Here is a 21,807-nt window from a genome sequence, read left to right on the forward strand (position 1 = left end):
TGTCAGGAGCGAAGACTGTCACACTTGAGAGGCTGTGTTTCTGTTCCACAGCATAGATTCTGGTAAGATCGTTTCAATTTTAAATAAGTTGGAAACGCTAGAAGAACGGGTCACAGTGTGACTCTTTTTATCTTAATATGAATCATGGGTTAATATCTCCTGAGGGGGGTTAGTGAACAGTGGGGATTAATCAAATGTGATGCTTTGATTTTATGCTGCTTTATGTGTGAGGTTACATTGGGCTCATAGACTGTTTGTTATGTAGCTGGAACACCCAGGTTTTTACATTCACTTTGAATGCTGCGCAGCTTGTAGCTTGGCACGTTTTTTCTCATAGGAGGGGCGGTCCTGTCTTGCGCACCACGTGACAGGGTGTGGTCGCACTTTCATTTCCTCTTTCCTGACCGAGCTGGCTGTTGAGGAAGATGTTTTTTCTCTGTTTTGTCTGGGTCCAGGAGGTGGTGAGTGCCCCAGCCATTGGGGTATAAAGGTGCCATTTTTGTGAGAAATAAAAAGATTGTTTTATTCTATGTCCTACTGTTATTATTGTAAGCAATTGAGGATTCTGATATTCTTGAGGGTACTCCTTCTATTCCAAATACCTGTTTATATTGTGAGGATGCCTTGGTATGCCCACCCTCTCAACTATGTTCCACATGCATAAACAAAGTTATTATGTCTAAGAAGGTTAACCCCTTTAGTACCACTGAGCCGTCCACTTCTGAGGACTTGCCGTCCCGTGAGGTGCATACCCATCAGTCATCTCCCTCATCACATTTAGCTTCCCATAGCACGCCTGATCCTCCATTTGGAGGGAGCCTTTTACCATCAGACTTTACCGCGCAGTTAAAGGCGGCGGTGTCTGAGGCCTTTAGTGCTTTACCTCGCCCTGCCAAACGCAAGCGAAAAGTTAAACATAGCTCTCTGGTTCAGGGGTCATCTAGTGATTTATTGGATTTATCTGTTTTTCAATTATCCATGGATGGATCACACTCTGAGTCTTCAGAGAGTGAACTTTCTGGATCGGAGTCTGCTACCTGTAGGCCTCCTGCTGCAGAGAAACTAGCCTTTAGATTCAAGATTGAACACTTACGTTTTCTTCTGAAGGAGGTTCTGTCTACATTAGAGGTTCCAGAGGCCAAGCTGCCTGATGAACCTTTGATCCCTAAATTAGACAGAGTTTATGAGGACAGGGTAGTGCCGTTAACTTTTCCTGCACCTGTAAAAATGTGGACATTATTAAGAACGAGTGGGATAGAATTGGATCTTCCTTTTTCCTCTTCATCTTCATTTAAAAAATTATTCCCTGTCCCGGACTCTCAATTGGAGTTGTGGGGTTCCGTCCCTAAGGTGGATGGTGCTATCTCCACACTGGACAAGCGTACTACTATCCCACTTGAGGATAGCTCGTCGTTCAGAGAGCCGATGGATAAGAAGATGGAAACTTTTCTCAGAAAAATGTTTCGGCATACGGATACTTGTTTGAAACGGCAGCGGCTGTTGCCTCGGTTGCTGGAGCTGCTGCCTACTAGTGCGACTCCTTATTGGAATTTATTGAGGTGGAGGGTCACCTCAAAGTTATCCAAAAAAGACTTAAGGCCTTGAGAATTGCTAATTCTTTTATCTGTGATGCAAACATGCAGAGATCATTCCCCTAAATGTTAAGATTTCTGTTTTTTCAGTGCAGACCCGTTGGGCGCTCTGGCTGAAATCCTGGTCTGCGGATATGACTTCTTAGTCTAGACTCCTTTCCCTTCCTTTTAAGGGAAATATTTTATTTGGTCCAGGCCTGGACTCCATTATCTCCACATTTACAGAGGGCAAGGGTGCCTTCCTACCGCAGGATTAAAAAAATCCCAATGACGACAGTCCTCCTTTAAGCCCGAACAGGCCAAGAGCACTTGGAAGCCGGCTCAACCCTAGAACAAATCTAAGCAGAACAAGAAGAAGCCCACCAAGACTAAGTCATCTTGAAGGGGCAGCCCCCGATCCAGCACTGGATTGTGCAGGGGGCAGACTGTCGCTGTTTTTAGATGCTTGGTTCAGGGACATGCAGGATCCTTTCTGGGGTGCGTGTGAGATCTGTCCTTTCTAGGGGTCATTGTCCCGGTTCCTATCGCAGAAAGAGGTTTGGGATACTATTCAGACTTGTTTGTGGTCCCAAAGAAGGAGGGAACTTTCCACCCGATTCTGAACCTAAAGTGTTTAAACAAGTTTTTAAATGCCCCCTCGTTCAGGATGGAGACAATAAGGTCCATCCTTCCTTTAGTTCAGGAAGGACCGTTCATGACCACTATAGATCTGAAGGATGCTTACCTTCACGTTCAAATCCACAAGGTCACTTCCAGTTCCTAAGGTTTGCGTTCCTGGACCAGCACTTCCAGTTTATTACACTTCCGTTTGGTCTGGCTACTGCTCACAGAATTTTTACAAAGGTTCTAGGGGCTCTTCTGGCCGTTGCCAGAATCCGGGGTATAGCAGTAGCTCCCTACTTGGACGATATACTGATACAAGCACCATATTTTTGTCTGGCGGAGGACCATTTGGTATCTCTTCTCCTCTTCTCTTTCTTCTTCGATCTCATGGATGGAAGATAAACTTAGAAAAGAGTTCTCTGATTCCAAGCGCCAGGGTAGAATTCCTGGGTACTATAATAGACTCCATATCCATGAGGACATTTCTAACAGACCAGAGATGTTGCAAGCTATCTTCGGCATGTCTTGCTCTCCGGACCTCCTTAAGGCCATCTGTGGCTCAGTGTATGGAGGTAATTGATCTCATGGTGTCCAGCATGGACATAATTTCCTTTGCCAGGTTCTCTGAGACCGTTACAACTTTGCATGCTGAGGCATTGGAACGACGACCACTCGGATCTGTCTCAACAGATTTCCCTGGACAACCGGTCGAGAGAATCGCTCTCTTGGTGGCTCTGTCCAGATCATCTGTCCCGAGGAACATCCTTTCTAAGACTATCCTGGGAGATTGTGACTACAGACGCGAGTCTAACAGGATGGGGAGAGGTTTAGGGTGCCAAGAAGGTGCACAGGGCCTGTTGTCTCAGGAGGAACGCTCCCTCACGATCAACATTCTGGAACTTCAAGCAATCTTCAATGCTCTGAAGGCTTGGCCTCTTCTGGGTTCGTCCCGGTTTATCAGATTCCAATCAGACAATATAACCTCGGTGGCTTACATCAACCATCAGGGTGGATTGAGAAGCTCCCTAGCAATGAGGGAAGTATCTCAGATTCTGGAGTTGGCAGAGGCCCACAGCTGTTCGCTATCAGCGATCCACATTCCGGATGTGGACAACTGGGAAGCCGATTTTCTTATCAGACAATCCTTTCATCCGGGGGAATGGTCTCTCCATCCCAAAGTGTTTGCGGAGATATGCTACAGGTGGGGGACGCCAGAGTTAGATCTCATGGCGTCTCATCTCAATACCAAGCTACCCAGATATTGGTCGAGATCCAGGGATTCCCTGGCGGAGCTAATAGATTCATTAGCAGTGCCTTGGAGGTTCAATCTAATTTACCTTTTCCTGCCGTTACCACTCCTTCCTCGTGTAGTAGCCCACATCAAGCAGGAGCAGGTATCAGTGATACTGATTGCTCCATTGTGGCCATGAAGGACGTCATTCGTGGCTCTGGTGGGGATGTCATCTTCTCCTCCATGGAAGTTACCATGTCACAGGGATCTGCTGTATCAAGGTCCTTTCTCCAACATAGGTGTGTCCGGTCCACGGCGTCATCCTTACTTGTGGGATATTCTCTTCCCCAACAGGAAATGGCAAAGAGCCCAGCAAAGCTGGTCACATGATCCCTCCTAGGCTCCGCCTTCCCCAGTCATTCTCTTTGCCGTTGTACAGGCAACATCTCCACGGAGATGGCTTAGAGTTTTTTGGTGTTTAAATGTAGTTTTTATTCTTCAATCAAGAGTTTGTTATTTTAAAATAGTGCTGGTATGTACTATTTTCTCTGAAACAGGAAAGAGATGAAGATTTCTGTTTGTAAGAGGAAAATGATTTTAGCAACCGTTACTAAAATCGATGGCTGTTTCCACACAGGACTGTTGAGAGGAATTAACTTCAGTTGGGGGAAACAGTGAGCAGACTTTTGCTGCTTGAGGTATGACACATTTCTAACAAGACTCGGTAATGCTGGAAGCTGTCATTTTCCCTATGGGAACCGGTAAGCCATTTTCTTAGTTTAAGTAAAAGAATAAAGGGCTTCATTAGGGCTTAAAAAACTGGTAGACATTTTTCTGGGCTAAAACGATTACTTTACTAAGTATATTTGGCAGATTATTACTTTTAATAGTTGTTAATTCTTGGGAACAATAATAGTTTCCTTAGAAATGAAGGTTTTTCTGACAGAGGCCAGAAAATCAAAACTTCTAAGCTCTTGTCAGGTACTTCATTCTGTTCTTCTTCCTTCCATAGCGCAGTCCATGGAAGTAATAGGTTTGATGGTTGCGGCAATGGACATAGTTCCTTTTGCACAAATTCATCTAAGACCATTGCAACTGGGCATGCTCAGACAGTGGAATGGGGATTATACAGACTTGTCTCCGACGATACAAGTAGATCAAATAACCAGAGATTCACTCCGTTGGTGGCTGACCCTGGACAACCTGTCACAGGGAATGAGCTTCCGCAGACCAGAATAGGTCATTGTCACGACCGACGCCAGTCTGGTGGGCTGGGGCGCGGTCTGGGAACCCCTGAAAACTCAGGGTCTATGGTTTCGGGAAGACTCTCTTCTCCCGATAAACATAATGGAACTGAGAGCGATATTCGATGCTCTCAAGGCTTGGCCTCGACTAGCAAAGGCCAAATTCATAAGGTTTCAATCAGACATCATGACGACTGTTACATATATCTACCATCAGGGGGTAACAAGGAGTTCCCTGGCGATGGAGGAGCATCCGGGGGAGTGGGAACTCCATCTGGAAATCTTTGCCCAAATAACTCAATTATGGGGCATTCCAGACATGGTTCTGATGGCCTCTCGTCAGAACTTCATGGTCCCTTGTTACGGGTCCAAATCCAGGGATCCCAAGGCGACTCTATTGGATACAATAGTAGGTAGCACCTTTGAACTTCAACCTAGCTTATGTATTCCCACCGTTTCCTCTCATTCCCAGGCTGGTAGCCAGGATCAATCTGGAGAGGACTTCGTTGACCTTGATAGTTCCTGTGTGGCCACGCAGGACTTGGTATGCAGACCTGGTGAATATGTCATCGGCTCCACCATGGAAGCTACCTTTGAGACAGGACCTTCTTATTCAGGGTCCATTCGAACATCCGAATCTGGTTTTCCTCCAACTGACTGCTTGGAGTTTGAACGCTTGATTTTATCAAAGCGTGGGTTTTCAGATTCTGTAATAGATACTCTTATTCAGGCTAGAAAGCCTGTAACTAGAAAAATTTACCATAATATATGGAAAAAATATATCTGTTGGTGTGAATCTAAAGGATTCCCATGGAACAAGATAAAAATTCCTAAGTTTCTTTCCTTTCTACAAGAAGGTTTGGAGAAAGGATTTTCTGCGAGTTCTCTGAAGGGACAGATCTCTGCTTTATCTGTTTTACTTCACAAAAGGCTGGCAGCTGTGCCAGACGTTTAAGCGTTTGTTCAGGCTCTGGTTAGAATCAAGCCTGTTTACAGACCTTTGACTCTTCCCTGGAGTCTTAATCTAGTTCTTTCAGTTCTTCAAGGGGTTCCGTTTGAACCCTTACATTCCGTAGATATTAAGTTATTATCTTGGAAAGTTTTGTTTTAGGTTGCAATTTCTTCCGCTAGAAGAGTTTCTGAGTTATCTGCTCTGCAGTGTTCTCCGCCCTATCTGGTCCATGCAGATAAGGTGGTTTTTACGTACTGAGCCTGGTTTTCTTCCGAAGGTTGTTTCCAACAAAAATATTAACCAGGAGATAGTTGTACCTTCTTTGTGTCCGAATCCAGTTTCATAGAAGGAACGTTTGTTACACAATTTGGACGTTGTCCGTGCTCTAAAATTCTATTTAGATGCTACAAAGGATTTCAGACAAACATCTTCCTTGTTTGTTGTTTATTCTGGTAAAAGGAGAGGTCAAAAAGCAACTTCTACCTCTCTATCTTTTTGGCTTAAAAGCATCATCAGATTGGCTTATGAGACTGCCGGACGGCAGCCTCCTGAAAGAATCACAGCTCATTCCACTAGGGCCGTGGCTTCCACATGGGCCTTTAAGGACGGGGCTTCTGTTGATCAGATATGTATGGCAGCGACTTGGTCTTCACTGCACACTTTTACCAAATTTTACAAATTTGATACTTTTGCTTCTTCTGAGGCTATTTTTGGGAGAAAGGTTTTGCAAACCGTGGTGCCTTCCATCTAGGTGACCTGATTTGCTCCCTCCCATCATCCGTGTCCTAAAGCTTTGGTATTGGTTCCCACAAGTAAGGATGACGCCGTGGACCGGACACACCTATGTTGGAGAAAACAGAATTTATGTTTACCTGATAAATTACTTTCTCCAACGGTGTGTCCGGTCCACGGCCCGCCCTGGTTTTTTAATCAGGTCTGATGATTTATTTTCTTTAACTACAGTCACCATGGTATCATATGATTTCTCCTATGCAAATATTCCTCCTTTACGTCGGTCGAATGACTGGGGAAGGCGGAGCCTAGGAGGGATCATGTGACCAGCTTTGCTGGGCTCTTTGCCATTTCCTGTTGGGGAAGAGAATATCCCACAAGTAAGGATGACGCCGTGGACCGGACACACCGTTGGAGAAAGTAATTTATCAGGTAAACATAAATTCTGTTTTTGTTCATCAAAATCTAGATTCTAGAGGCTGACTGCATGGAGATTGAACGCCAACAGAGGTTTTTCTGAAATAGTTATTGATACTCTCATTCAAGCTCGTAAGCAGGTTACTCGTTGCATCTGTTCTGGTGTGAAGAGCGTGGATTCCCCTGGCATAAGGTTAACGTTGCTTTCTGCCAGTTCCCTGAGGGGACAGATTTCGGCCCTGTCTGTTTTACTACACAAGAGGCTCTCGGAGCTTCCAGATGTACAGTCTTTTGTTAAGGCTCTGATTAGGATCAGACCCGTGTTCAGATCTAAGGCTCCTTCTTGGAGTCTGAATCTTGTTCTTAAAGTTTCTCTTGTAAGGTGTATCCAGTCCACGGATGCATCCATTACTTGTGGGATATTCTCCTTCCCAACAGGAAGCTGCAAGAGGATCACCCACAGCAGAGCTGTCTATATAGCTCCTCCCCTAACTGCCACCTTCAGTCATTCTCTTGCAGCTCTCGACAAGGGAAGTAGCTAGAGAGATGTGGTGAATTAGTGTAGTTTATCTTCAATCAAAAGTTTATTATTTTTAAACGGTTGCCGGCGTTGTACTGTTTTTTTTTACCTCAGGCAAAAATTAAAAGAAGAATTTGCCTGAGGTTTTTGATGATCTTAGCAGGTTGTAACTAAGGTCCACTGCTGTTCTCACACGTAACTGAAGAGTATGGGGAAACTTCAGCTGGGAGAACGGCCTGCAGAATTAACTGCCCTGAGGTATGTTCAGTATATTATTTTCTAGAGGATGATAAGAACTAGAAAATGTTGACAGTGCCTGCTATAGTTAAGGTAAGCCTGATTGCAGTGATTTAATAACGACTAGCATCATGCTTGCAGTAAAGGGTAATTTTCATATTACTTTCTATTATGGCTTAGTATGTAAAACGTTTGCATATATATAAAGAACGTTTTTTACTGAGGTGATAAATCTTTATTTGGGGCCTAGTTTTCCACATGCTGTTATTTTACTACTAGGAATAGTTTTTTAAGGCCCTCTGACTTTGAGTGCATGGTGGGAGGGGCCTATTTTCACGCAGTTGTTTTTACATTCTGAGACATCCAGCTTTCCTGAAGGAGTCCCCTGACATATTGGATCTCTGTAAAGGGTTTTTGTGCCTACAAAAGTCGTTTTATGGGAAGGTAGGAGCCACAGTAGAGCTGTGGCAGTTTGCTTGTGACTGTTATAACGGTTTTTACCATTTTTTTGCTTCCTTTTTGAACCTGAGGGGTTAATCATCCATTTGCAAGTGGGTGCAATGCTATTTTAGTCTATTATATACACTGTAAAAATTTCATAGAGTTAACTGCTTTTTTCACTGTTTTGCAGTTTTTGTGTTTTTTTTTTTCCTTAAAGTCACAGTACTGTTTTTTATATTCTGCTTTTTTCACATTAATTAAAGTGTTTTCAAAGCTTGCTGGTCTCATTACTAGTCTGCTAAACATGTCTAACATAGAGGAAACTCCTTGTTCATTATGTTTAGAAGCCATTGTGGAACCCCCTCTTAGAATGTGTACCAAATGCACTGATCTTACTATAAGTTATAAAGACCATATTCTGGCTTTAAAAGATTTATCACCAGAGGAAATTGACAAGGGGGAAGTTATGCCGACTAACTCTCCCCACGTGTCAGAGCCTTTAACTCCCGCTCAAGGGGCGCCAAGTACATCTAGCGCGCCCATTGCGTATACTTTACAAGACATGGCGGCAGTTATGAATCATACTCTTACAGAAGTATTGTCCAAACTGCCAGGGTTACAAGGAAAGCTAGACAGCTCTGGGGCTAGAACAAATACAGAGCTCTCTGATGCTTTAGTAGCTATGTCTGATATGCCCTCACAATGTGCAGAAGCCGAAGAAGGAGAGCTTCTTTCTGTGGGTGATTTTTCTGACTCAGGGAAGACACTTCAACCTGATTCTGATATGTCTACATTTAAATTTAAGCTTGAACACCTCCGCATGTTGCTCAGGGAGGTTTTAGCAACTCTGGATGACTGTGACGCCATTGTAGTCCCAGAGAAATTGTGTAAATTGGATAAATACTACACAGTGCCTGTTTACACTGATGTTTTTCCAATACCTAAGAGGTTTTCAGAAATTATTACTAAGGAATGGGATAGACCAGGTGTACTGTTCTCTCCCCCTCCTGTTTTTAAAAAGATGTTTCCCATAGATGCCGCTACACAGGACTTGTGGCAAACGGTTCCTAAGGTGGAGGGAGCAGTCTTTACTCTAGCGAAGCGTACAACTATCCCTTTCGAGGACAGTTGTGCTTTTCTAGATCCAATGGACAAAAAATTAGAGGGTTACCTTAAGAAAAAATTTATTCAACAAGCTTTTATTCTCACTGCTGCTGCAGCCTTCTGGTTTGAGTCTCTAGAAGAGGCTCTACAGGTAGAAACCCCATTGGATGATATCCTTGACAAGCTTAAAACTCTTAAGCTAGGCAATTCATTTGTTTCTGACGCCGTTGTTAGTTTAACCAAACTAACGGCTAAGAACTCAGGTTTTGCTATTCAGGCACGTAGGGCGCTATGGCTTAAATCCTGGTCAGCTGACGTTACTTCAAAGTCTAAGCTTCGCAACATTCCCTTCAAGGGGCAGACCCTATTCGGGCCTGGACTGAAGTAGATCATTTCTGATATTACTGGAGGAAAAGGTCACGCCCTTCCTCGGGATAGGTCCAACAAATTAAGGACCAAACAGTCTAATTTTCGTGCCTTTCGAAACTTCAAGAGTGGCGCAGCTTCAACTTCCTCTAATACAAAACAAGAGGGAAATTTTGCCCAGTCCAAGCCGGTCTGGAGACCTAACCAGGCTTGGAACAAAGGAAAGCAGGCCAAAAAACCTGCTGCCTCTAAGACAGCATGAAAGATCAGCCCCCGATCCGGTAACGGATCTAGTAGGGGGCAGACTTTCTCTCTTCGCCCAGGCTTGGGCAAGAGATGTCCAGGATCCCTGGGCGTTGGAAATCGTGTCCCAGGGATATCTTCTGGACTTCAAAGTTTCTTCCCCAAAAGGAAGATTTCATCTCTCACAATTATCTGCAAACCAGATAAAGAGAGAGGCATTCTTACATTGTGTTCAAGACCCCCTAGTTATGGGAGTGATCCACACAGTTCCAAAGGAGGAACAGGGGCAAGGCTTCTATTCAAATCTGTTTGTGGTTCCCAAGAAAGATGGAACCTTCAGACCAATCTTAGATCTCAAGATCCTAAACAAATTTCTCAGGGTCCCATCCTTCAAGATGGAGACTATTCGAACCATCCTACCTATGATCCAGGAGGGTCAATATATGACTACCGTGGACTTAAAGGATGCTTTTCTGCACATTCCGATACACAGAGATCATCATCGTTTTCTCAGGTTCGCCTTCCTAGACAGGCATTACCAATTTGTGGCTCTTCCCTTTGGGTTAGCTACGGTACCAAGAATCTTTACGAAGGTTCTGGGGTCACTCCTAGCGGTCCAAAGGCCGCGGGGTATAGCAGTAGCCCCTTACCTAGACGACATTCTAATACAGGCGTCAAATTTTCAAATCGCCAGGTCCCATACAGACATTGTTCTGGCATTCCTGAGGTCGCATGGTTGGAAAGTGAACGAAGAAAAGAGTTCTCTATCCCCTCTCACAAGAGTTTCCTTCTTAGGAACTCTGATAGATTCTATAGAAATGAAGATTTACCTGACAGAGGCCAGGTTGTCAAAACTTCTAAATTCCTGCCGTGTTCTTTATTCTACTTCTCGCCCTTCAGTGGCTCAGTGTATGGAAGTTATCGGCTTAATGGTAGTGGCAATGGACATAGTGCCTTTTGTCCGCCTACATCTCAAACCGCTGCAACTCTGCATGCTCAGTCAGTGGAATGGGGATTACACAGATTTGTCCCCTCTACTAAATCTGGATCAAGAGACCAGGGATTCTCTTCTCTGGTGGCTATCTCGGGTCCATCTGTCCAAGGGTATGACCTTCCGCAGGCCAGATTGGACAATAGTAACAGATGCCCGCCTTCTGGGCTGAGGTGCAGTCTGGAACTCCATGAAAGCTCAGGGCTTGTGGACTCAGGAGGAGACACTCCTTCCGATAAACATTCTGGAACTAAGAGCGATATTCAATGCTCTTCAGTTTTGGCCTCAGCTAGCTGCGGTCAGATTCATCAGATTTCAGTCTGACAATATCACGACTGTAGCCTACATCAACCATCAAGGGGGAACAAGGAGTTCCCTAGCAATGTTGGTTTCAAAAATAATTCTATGGGCAGAGGTTCACTCTTGCCATCTATCAGCTATCCATATCCCAGGAGTAGAGAACTAGGAGGCGGATTTTCTAAGTCGACAGACTTTTCATCTGGGGGAGTGGGAACTCCATCCGGAGGTGTTTGCACAGTTGATTCAACTTTGGGGCAAACCAGAACTGGATCTCATGGCGTCTCGTCAGAACGCCAAGGTTCCTTGTTACGGATCCAGGTCCAGGGATCCCAAGGCAGCGCTGATAGATGCTCTAGCAGCGCCTTGGTCTTTCAACCTGGCTTATGTGTTTCCACCGTTTCCTCTGCTCCCTTGTCTGATTGCCAAGATCAAGCAGGAGAGAGCTTCGGAGATTTTGATAGCACATGTGTGGCCACGCAGGACTTGGTATGCAGATCTGGACATGTCATCCCTTCCACCATGGACTCTACCGCTGAGGCAGGACCTTCTACTTCAGGGTCCTTTCAACCATCCAAATCTAATTTCTCTGCGTCTGACTGCTTGGAGATTGAACGCTTGATTTTATCAAAACGTGGTTTCTCCGAGTCGGTCATTGATACCTTAATTCAGGCTCGCAAGCCTGTCACCAGGAAAATCTATCATAAGATATGGTGTAAATATCTTCATTGGTGTGAATCCAAGGGTTACTCATGGAGTAAAGTCAGGATTCCCAGGATATTATCTTTTCTCCAAGAAGGATTGGAGAAGGGATTGTCAGCTAGTTCCTTAAAGGGACAGATTTCTGCTCTATCTATTCATTTGCACAAGCGTCTGGCGGATGTTCCAGACGTTCAGGCGTTTTGTCAGGCTTTAGTTAGAATCAAGCCTGTGTTTAAACCTGTTGCTCCACTTTGGAGTTTAAATTTAGTTCTTAAAGTTCTTCAAGGGGTTCCGTTTGAACCTCTGCTTTCCATAGATATCAAGCTTTTATCTTGGAAAGTTCTGTTTCTGGTAGCTATCTCTTCAGCTCGAAGAGTTTCAGAGTTATCTGCCTTGCAGTGTGATTCCCCTTATCTGATCTTCCATGCAGATAAGGTAGTTTTGCGTACCAAACCTGGGTTTCTTCCTAAGGTGGTATCTAATAAGAATATCAATCAGGAGATCGTTGTTCCGTCACTGTGTCCTAATCCTTCTTCAAAGAAAGAACGTCTTTTAAACAATCTTGACGTGGTTCGTGCTTTAAAGTTTTATTTACAAGCTACTAAAGATTTTCGTCAAACATCTGCATTGTTTGTTGTCTACTCTGGACAGAGGAAAGTCCAAAAGGCTTCAGCAACTTCTCTTTCTTTTTGGTTAAGAAGTATAATCCGCTTAGCTTATGAGATTGCTGGCCAGCAGCCTCCTGAAAGAATTACAGCTCATTCCACTAGAGCGGTGGCTTCCACATGGGCTTTTAAAAATGAGGCTTCTGTTGAACAGATTTGTAACGCGGCGACTTGGTCTTCGCTTCATACTTTTTCTAAATTCTACAAATTTGATACTTTTGCTTCTTCGGAGGCTATTTTTGGGAGAAAGGTCTTACAGGCAGTGGTGCCTTCCGTTTAAGCGCCTGCCTTGTCCCTCCCTTCATCCGTGTCCTATAGCTTTGGTATTGGTATCCCACAAGTAATGGATGAATCCGTGGACTGGATACACCTTACAAGAGAAAACAAAATTTATGCTTACCTGATAAATTTATTTCTCTTGTGGTGTATCCAGTCCATGGCCCGCCCTGTCATTTTAAGGCAGGTGTTTTTTATTTTTAAACTACAGTCACCACTGCACCCTATAGTTTCTCCTTTCTCTTGCTTGTCTTTGGTCGAATGACTGGAGGTGGCAGTTAGGGGAGGAGCTATATAGACAGCTCTGCTGTGGGTGATCCTCTTGCAGCTTCCTGTTGGGAAGGAGAATATCCCACAAGTAATGGATGAATCCGTGGACTGGATACACCACAAGAGAAATAAATTTATCAGGTAAGCATAAATTTTGTTTTTGCAGAGGGCTCTGTTTGAGCCTATGCATGAAATTGACATTAAGTTGTTATCCTGGAAGGTTCTTTCTCTACTGGCTATTGCTTCTGGGCGCAGAGTATCTGAGATTTCCGCCTTGCAATGTGAGCCTCCTTATCTGGTGTTCCATGCTGATAAGGCTGTCCTACGTACTAAGTTAGGGTTTCTTCCTAAGGTCGTGTCAGACCGTAACATCAATCAAGAGATTGTGGTTCTTTCCTTGTGTCCTAATCCTCCTTCTTTGAAGGAACATTTGCTTCATAATTTGGATGTGGTTCTAGCCTTGAAGAGCTATCTTCAGGCTACTAAGGATTGTTGAGGATATCCACGGTTACGGGAGGCAAGGGAGCTTTCCTACCACAGGATAAGAAGGCTAAGCCTAAAAGATCTACTTTTCGTACAGACAAGGCCCAGCTCCAGCAGCCCGCTGTGAAAGCGGATCATTCCAAGGGAACTTGGAAGTCTGCTCAGTCTTGGAACAAGTCCAAGCAGAACAAGAAGTCTGCCGAGACAAAATCAGCATAAAGGGACGGCCCCCGACTGGTCTCCGGACCAAGTAGGGGGCACATTGTCTCTCTTCTCCGAAGCCTGGTTGCAGGACGTTCAGGACCCTTGAGTTCTGGAGGTTGTCACCCAGGGTTACAGGATAGGATTCAGGTCCCAACCGCCCAGGGGCAGATTCCTCCTCTCAAACCTGTCTTCAAGACCAGAAAAGAGAGAGGCCTTTCTAGACTGAGTGAGGGATCTCTCCTCTCTAGGTGTTATCATACCAGTACCCCAAGCAGAAAGGGTATTATTCAAAAAAATTTGTGGTTCCAAAGAAGGAGGGCACATTTTTCCCGATTCTGTACCTAAGGTGTTTAAACAAGTTTCTGGGTGTTCCATCTTTCAAAATGGAAACGATCAGATCTATTCTGCCCCTAGTTCAAGGGGGGCAGTTCATGACGACAGTAGACTTGAAGGATGCTTACCTTCATGTTCCAATTCACAGGGTTCACTTCAGGTTCCTAAGATTTGCGATTTCTGGACCAACACTTCCAGTTTGTGGCCCTTCCCATCGGTCTGTCGACAGCCCCGAGAGTCTTCACAAAGGTTCTGGGGGAGCTACTTGCAGTGGCCAGATCCAGGGGCTTTGCCATGGCGTCCTATTTTGACGACATCCTAGTCCAGGCGCCGTCGTTCAGCCTCACAGCGGATCATTCGAGGGCTATTCTTTTCTTGCTCCAATCTCACTGTTGGAAGATCAACTCAGGAAAGAGTTCCCTGGTTCCCAGCAACAAGGTGGAGTTCCTGGGCACGATAATAGACTCTATGCCCATGAAAATATTCCTCACAGATCAACTACGCAGGAAGATTGCGTCTACTTGTCTTGCCCTTCAGCCCTCCTCAAGCTTCGGTGGCTCAGTGTATGGAGATGATCGGGCTTATGGTCTCCAGCATAGATGTCATCCTTTTCGCCAGGTTCCATCTCAGACCTCTTCAATTGTGCATGTTAGGACAGTGAAACAGCATCACAGCAGATATCCATTTATGCTCGGACCAGGGACTCCCTCTCTTGGTGGATTCGTCTGGAGCATCCTTCTTGAGACCGTCCTGGGAGATTGTGACCACAGACGCGAGTCTCTTGGGATTGGGAGCTGTTTGGGGTGCCAGGATGGCACAAGGAAAATGGACCCGGGAGGAGTCTCTCCTTCCAAAAAATATTCTGGAACTTTGAGCAAATTACAATGCTCTGATGGTGGGGCCTCCTCTGGGGTCATTCAGCTTCATCAGGTTCCAGACCGACAACATTACCTCGGTGGCTTACATCAACCATCAGGGGGGTACAAGGAGCTCCCTAGCAATCACCCCAAAGTGTTTGCAGAGTTTTGTCTCAGATGGGGAACACGGAGATAGACCTCATGGCGTCCAGACTCAATTGCAAGCTACCCCGATACGAGTCGAGGTTGAGGGATCCCCAGGCAGAGCTGATAGATGCCTTATCGGTACCTTGGGGATTCAGCGTAGCTTACGTTTTTCCTCCGTTACCACTTCTACCTTGTGTAGTGGCACACATCAAACAGGAGCAAGCTTCGGCCATTGTGGCCGCAGAGAACGTAATTTGCGGATCTGGTGGGGATGTCATCCTCTCCGCCATGGAGGTTACCCTGTCGCAAGGATCTCCTGGAATAGGGCCCCTTTCAGCGTCAAAATCTCGTTTCTCTGAGGCTGACTGTGTGGATATTAAATGCCTAGCCTTAGCCAAGAGAGGTTTTTCTGAAAGTGTAATTAACACTCTAGTTCAGGCAAGGAAGCCAGTCACTCGTCGCATCTACCATAAGGTGTGGAGGACTTACTTTGGCACAAGGTGAAGGTATCCAAGATTCTGTCCTTTCTTCAGGAGGGTTAGGAGAAGGGTCTTGCCGCTAGTTCCTTAAAGGGACAGATTTCGACATCATTCTTGTTGCACAGGAGACTCGCTGAGCTTCCTGACATTCAATCCTTTGTTCTCTGTCTAGAATCACACCTGTCTTTAGGCAGTCTGCTCCCCCATGGAGCTTAACCTTGGTCCTTAAGGTATTGCAGAGGGTTCCGGTGGAGACTATGTATTCCATTGACATTAACATTCTGTCTTGGAATGTTCTCTTCCTGTTGGCTATTGCATCGGCACGCAGAGTATCTGAGCTCGCTACCTTGCAATTTCGAGCCTCCTTACCTGTTTTTTCATGCGGATAAGGCTGTTCTTCGCACCAGTTTAAGGTTTCTTTCCAAGGTGGTGTCTAACCGTAACATTAATCAGGAAATAATTGTTCCTCCTTTGTGTCCTAACCCTTCTTCTAAGGAGAGGTTACTTCATAATCTGGATGTGGTTTGTGCCTTAAAGTTCTATCTTCAGGTTATGAAGGATATTAGACAGTCTACATCTCTTTTTGTGGTGTATTCCGGGAAGCACAAGGGGCAGAGGGCCTCTTCTACTTCTTTGTCTTTTTGGTTGAGGAGCTTGATTCACTTCCCCTATTGGGCAGCGGGACATAAGCCTCCTTAGAGGATCACGGCTCATTCAACTAGAGCTGTGGCTTCGTCTTGGGTCTTCAAGAATAAGGCCTCTATGGAGCAGATTTGTAAGGCGGCTACATGGTCCTCATTACACACTTTTACAAAGTTTTTCAAATTTTACGTTTTTGCTTCTGCGGAAGCTGCTTTTGGGAGAAATGTGTTACAGGCTGTGGTCCGCTTCTTACCGTCCCGGTTTCATTCAGTCTCCTCTATGCTTAGGTATATGTTTCCCAAAAGTAATGAACGAAGCCGTGGACTCTCCTCTCCTTTTTGATGGAAAACATAAATTATACTTACCTGATTATTTTATTTCCATCGTAGGGAGGAGAGTCCACGGCTCCCGCCCGTAACTCCGGTGGGCGGACCTAAATTTGATTTTTATTCTTCTGGCACCATTTATACCCTGATATTTCTCCTACTGTTCCTTGTTCCCTCGGCAGAATTCCCAAAAGTAATGAATGAAGCCGTGGGCTCTCCTCCCCACGATGGAAATAAAATGATCAGGTAAGCATAATTTATGTTTTCCTCTCTCATCTCCAAATATTACCCAACCCATAATCTTTGATCAACCTCTGACCTACTTCTCTCCACTCCTATTATCTCTACATCCCACTCCCACCTCAGAGACTTCTCACGCGCTGCTCCTCTCCTCTGGAACTCTCTACCCACTCCATAAGACTGTCTCCCACCTTGTATAGCTTCAGACACTCCTTAAAGACAAACCTATTTCAAGAGGCTTACCATCTCTCCTCTGTTTTTTATCCTAACCAAAATAATTATTGAACTGCCTGACTCGCTGCTGCAACTACAATCCATGTGACAAGCTACCCCACACCTTATGTCTCTGCATCCTCAACATGTAGACTGTAAGCTATCTGGAGCAGGCCCCTCTTCCTCCTAGATTTGTTTAGTGTGTTAAATGATAATGGGTTTAGTTGGCACTCTCTTAGAATGCCTACATTTCTTCAGTTACTTCAGGATGGTTTGAATAAGGGTTTATACGCTAGTTCCTTAAAGGGTCAGATCTCGGCTTTTTCTGTTTCACATGAAGATTGCTAAATTTTCAGATATTCCAGTCAGGATTTAAAACTGTGATTAAAAAAATGTTTCCTCCATGGAATCTTAATTCGGTTTTAAGAATTTTCCTGGTTTCTCCTTTTGAACCTTTGCATGATTCGGCTATCCAGATTTTGTCTTGGAAGGTTTTGTTTCTTTTGGCTATTCTGCTAGAATAGTTTCTGAATTTCTTCACTTTGTTAGCCTCCTGATCTTGTGTTTTATCTGGATAAGGCAGTTTTACGAACTAAGTTTTACTTTTTGCCTAAGGTGATTTCTTCTGATAACATCAATCGTGAGATAGTTGTTCCCTCTTTTTGTCCTAATCCAAAAAATTCCAAGGAGAGGAATTTGGATGTGGTCAGAGCTTTGAAGTTCTATTATTAAGGATTTTAGACAATCTTCTAGAGCTTGTTTGTTAATTTTTCTGGTACTAGAAAGGGTCAGAAGGCTACTGCCGTTTTATTAGCCTCTTGTTTGAAGCTTTTCATTCATAAAGCTTACTTGGAGTTGGATCACTCTCCTCCTCTGTATCAAACTTGCAAGGGAGCAACTTGGTCTTCCTTACAAACTTTTTCTAAATTGTACCATTTTGATGGCTTTGCTTCTCCTGAAGCAGCTTTTCGGCTGTTTCTAGGCATTAAATATTTTATATTTATATTTTTTTCTGAATTAAATAAGAAATAATCATCCAATGTATTTGTGTTCCCTGGAGTAATGGATCGGGGACTCTCACCACTTTTATAAAATAAATACCTAATAAATTTATTCCTTTTATAGTGGTGAGAGTCCACAAGCCCCTGCCCAATTTTTTTCTATTGTTATTGTTTTTTCGGGCAGCTCCAGTGGGAGGGGTTTTAAAGGGACACTAAACCCAAAATATTTATTTCATGATTCAGGTAGAGAATACAATTTTAAACAACATTCCAATTTACTAATATTATGTAAGTTGCTTCGTTCTTTAGATATCCTATGTTGAAGAAATAGCAATGCACATAGGTGAGCCAATCACACGAGGCATCTATGTGCAGCCACCAATCAGCAGCTACTGAGCCTATCTAGATATGCTTTTCAGCAAAAGATATCAAGAGAATGATTCAAATTTAGATAATAGAAGTAAATTAGAAAGTTGTTTAAAATTACATGCTCTTTCTAAATCATGAATGAAGAAAATGTGGGTTTTATGTCCCGTTAAAATGGCTCTTGGAGTTTTGGGATATTTGCCTCCTCATAGTGGCCAGGAGTATAATACCCAGGAGCAATGTATCGTAGACTCTCACTACCATGAAATAAATACATTTATCAGATAAGCATAAATTATATTAGTGGAGTGAAACTTCACTTGTTATATATGTATACACTTGTCCTTATTTCTAGACTTGCATCCTACATATACTATATATATGTGCCCCTGTTTTTAACCCAAGACCCACTGTTGGAAAGGTAATCGCCTAGCCTTTCCAACAGTGTAAGTGTTGGGGATCTGTGGAAAAAAAATAAAAATAAAAAAAAAACCTTTAAACAGCTTAGCACCCTGGTGGGAAAGTGCTTAGCACTCAAAGGGTTAATAGGATTATTAAAAAACGGGCACTGGTTCATCAAAATTTACATTCACTTTAAAGGGTTCTACTATCCTCCCATCAGATTTTTACAACCATTATTTTGCTCAATTTAATATGATTTTGTTAAATTTTATATGTTTTTGTAATATGATCTGTGGAAAAAAATATCTTAAGAATTAAGATATATTAAAGCTATGTCTATTGCAAACAAAGCAAAATAATTTTCCTTTTTTTTTTTTTGTCAGATATGCTAACTCAGGAGCCCCCTTGGTGTGATGGTTCAAACTGTTATGAGTGTACTGCCAAATTTGGAGTTACCACTAGGAAGCACCACTGGTAAGATTTTGCACTAATATTAAATTACATGTTGTGATATATAGGCGTCAATGGACCAACATTCCTGTACAAGTAGGCAAATAATGTATTTTAAAATACCTAAAGAAACACTGGATAGTTATCTCTTATCTCTTCTAGAGCATACATTTTACTTATCAAATTTGCTTCATTCATTTAGTGTCCTTTGTTGGAGTATCAAGGCACTACTGGGAGCTAGCTAAACACATCCGGTAAACCAATGAGAAAAGACAAATGTGTGTAGCCACCAATCACCAGCTAGCTCCCAGAAGTGCATTGCTGCTCCTGAGAATACTAAGAGAACAAAGTACATTTGAAACTAGAAGTACCTTGAAAAGTCTATTAACATTGCATTTACGATTATAGTCGTAAATTGGACTGTTTATCATTATATGCTCTATCTGAATCATTTTTTACTGTCTCTTTAAGTACTTATTTAATAGGCACAATGGAAGCTTTCAAAGTCTAACCATGCCTTCTCATAAAGATATGGCAGTATGATAGGCCAAGTCTGTAATTGTGTCTGAATTTTTTAGTTGGGGCCATAGTGCATGCTAGTTATGAGAAAAATGATTAGCCAAGGTGATAGTATCAGTGAAAGTGAAAATGCAATATGTTCTTGCTGTAGATTGTTGTGTTACATACCGTTTCATTCATGCATTGGAGATAATATGCTCCCAGGTTTACAGCAATGTGTAATGGGTTTGCACAGGTATATTCTCGAAGGGAGGCAATCAAAATCCCTAATACCATAAGACAAAATCTTGAAATCCAGAAAGATCATAATCCCTCATCTCTAAAATCCAGAAAATCAAAATGCAGAAAGAACAAAATCCTGAAATGATAAAATACCTAAAATCAAAATCCCTAAAATACAAAATCCCTAAACTTAAAAAAAAAAAACACAGATACTATCTGCTGTGATGTCCCCATCTTCACTATCTTTTTGCCTCTGCCTGGGGGGTTCAAGGGGAGCAAAGGCCCTCTTGTTCACCTCATTCCCCAAGGTTCATTTGGTGTGGATGCCAGAGGATCAACGTGGTGCCCCCTTGAACCCCCATGCAGAGGCAAAAAGATAGTGAAGATTGGGACATCACAGCACATCGTATCTATAGGGTTTTTTTAAGTTTAGGGATTTTATAATTTAGGGATTTAGTTTTTTCTGCTTTTTGATTATCTGGATTTTAGACATTAGGGAGTATGATCTTTCTGGATATCAAGATTCTGTTTTATGGTATTAGGGATTTTGAGTTTAGGGATTTTAATGGAAAAGTAGATCACAGACAATTCATAAAAAGTAGATAATAGTTCTGTACAGTCTGGACATACTTGCTTTATAACATGCCATTCAGTATGTTATGGTGATAAAAGAAAATGATTCCTGAGACGTAACTATTACTTAAATAATGTCTTTCTAAACACATACTACATTATACATTTCTCGCTTCTTCCTACAGCCGACATTGTGGACGTCTGCTCTGCTACAAGTGCTCAACCAAGGAAATTCCTATTATAAAATTTGATCTAAACAAACCTGTTAGGGTTTGCAACATTTGCTTTGATGTGTTGACACTTGGGGGAGTCTCCTAGTATCCTGGAAGAGAGGTTTTTGTTTGTGAATGATGGCAGCTCCATTAGAAGTCTACCAAACAAACAGGGGAAGTTTTGCTGTGGTTCCACCATGGACTGAATTCTTAAAGGACCACATTATTATATATTCCAATATAATTTGTATGATTGAATGTGTATAGGCTTTGCTAAATGCTAACTGGACTGGGCCTTTTTTTAGGGGATACATTTACGCCAGTTTTTGGGAAATACATAATTTATCAGACTTCCAAGGCCAGTCAAAATACAAAAACATTAAATCGGTTCTTGCTTCTTGGTTTCGAAGATCTCTTCAGTTTTCTTCCCATTTGCATTGTCTTAGAATAATGTCTACATTATCTGTAAAGTTGTGTAATTAGTGTTCCCTAGCCGTGGGGAAAAAGTAAGTAAAAAATACATGGTTTTGTTTCTTAAAGGGTTCAGCTCTGAGTGAAGCCAATAACAATGTGGCCTTAAAATAGCTTTACAATGCACACAGTAAAGAGACCATTGTATTATAATTCTCATTTTGATATACAGTTAACATGTGTAAAAGCCTTTATATTATCCCTGTTAATTTTCAGAAACCGAATTATCATCCGATAAAAGGGTCTTTTTTGTGTGTGTTTTACATCATTTACTGACCTAACTCTTTACATTTATTTCCATGAGCTATTTATCTTGTCTTACTTACCATGAAACCTAAATACTATGTGTAATACATGTCAATTTATACCTGTGAAATTGTATAAACACTAATGAGTCACAAAACAAATTTGTCGATCCTAATAATTTGCTATACAAATTAAATATTCAAGCTACATGGACTGATATTGTGTTGTGATTTGATTTTAATTAGGTTCATCCTTTTATTTAAAAAATATGTTTATGCAAGAATTTGCTAGAGGTCAAAAAGTTTGTCAGAAATCAATTGTTAAATACCAAAATGTACTCATTATTAATTGGGATTTCCATCTAAAGGGGAGGAGAGTCCACGGCTTAATTCATTACTATTGGGAATTAAGAACCTGGCAACCAGGAGGAGGCAAAGACACCCCAGCCAAAGGCTTAAATACCTCTCCCACTCCCCTCATCCCCCAGTCATTATTTGCCTTTCGTCACATGAGGTGGCAGAGAGGTGCCGAAGATTCA

General features: G+C 42.8%; 1 protein-coding gene across 1 annotated transcript in view; it reads left to right on the top strand.

The window, feature by feature from the left end:
* ANKFY1 (ankyrin repeat and FYVE domain containing 1) overlaps positions 1-21,478 on the top strand; it is a 423,330-nt gene extending 401,852 nt beyond the window's left edge. Inside the window, exons 24-25 of the mRNA XM_053707500.1 lie at positions 18,960-19,050; positions 20,526-21,478. Coding sequence (XP_053563475.1) covers positions 18,960-19,050; positions 20,526-20,658 — 224 coding nt within the window. The 3' untranslated portion in view covers positions 20,659-21,478. The remainder of the gene's footprint in view (positions 1-18,959; positions 19,051-20,525) is intronic.
* The last annotated feature ends 329 nt before the right edge of the window (positions 21,479-21,807 follow it).

Source organism: Bombina bombina, chromosome 3 (assembly GCF_027579735.1).
Source record: "Bombina bombina isolate aBomBom1 chromosome 3, aBomBom1.pri, whole genome shotgun sequence".
Classification (NCBI taxonomy): domain Eukaryota; kingdom Metazoa; phylum Chordata; class Amphibia; order Anura; family Bombinatoridae; genus Bombina; species Bombina bombina.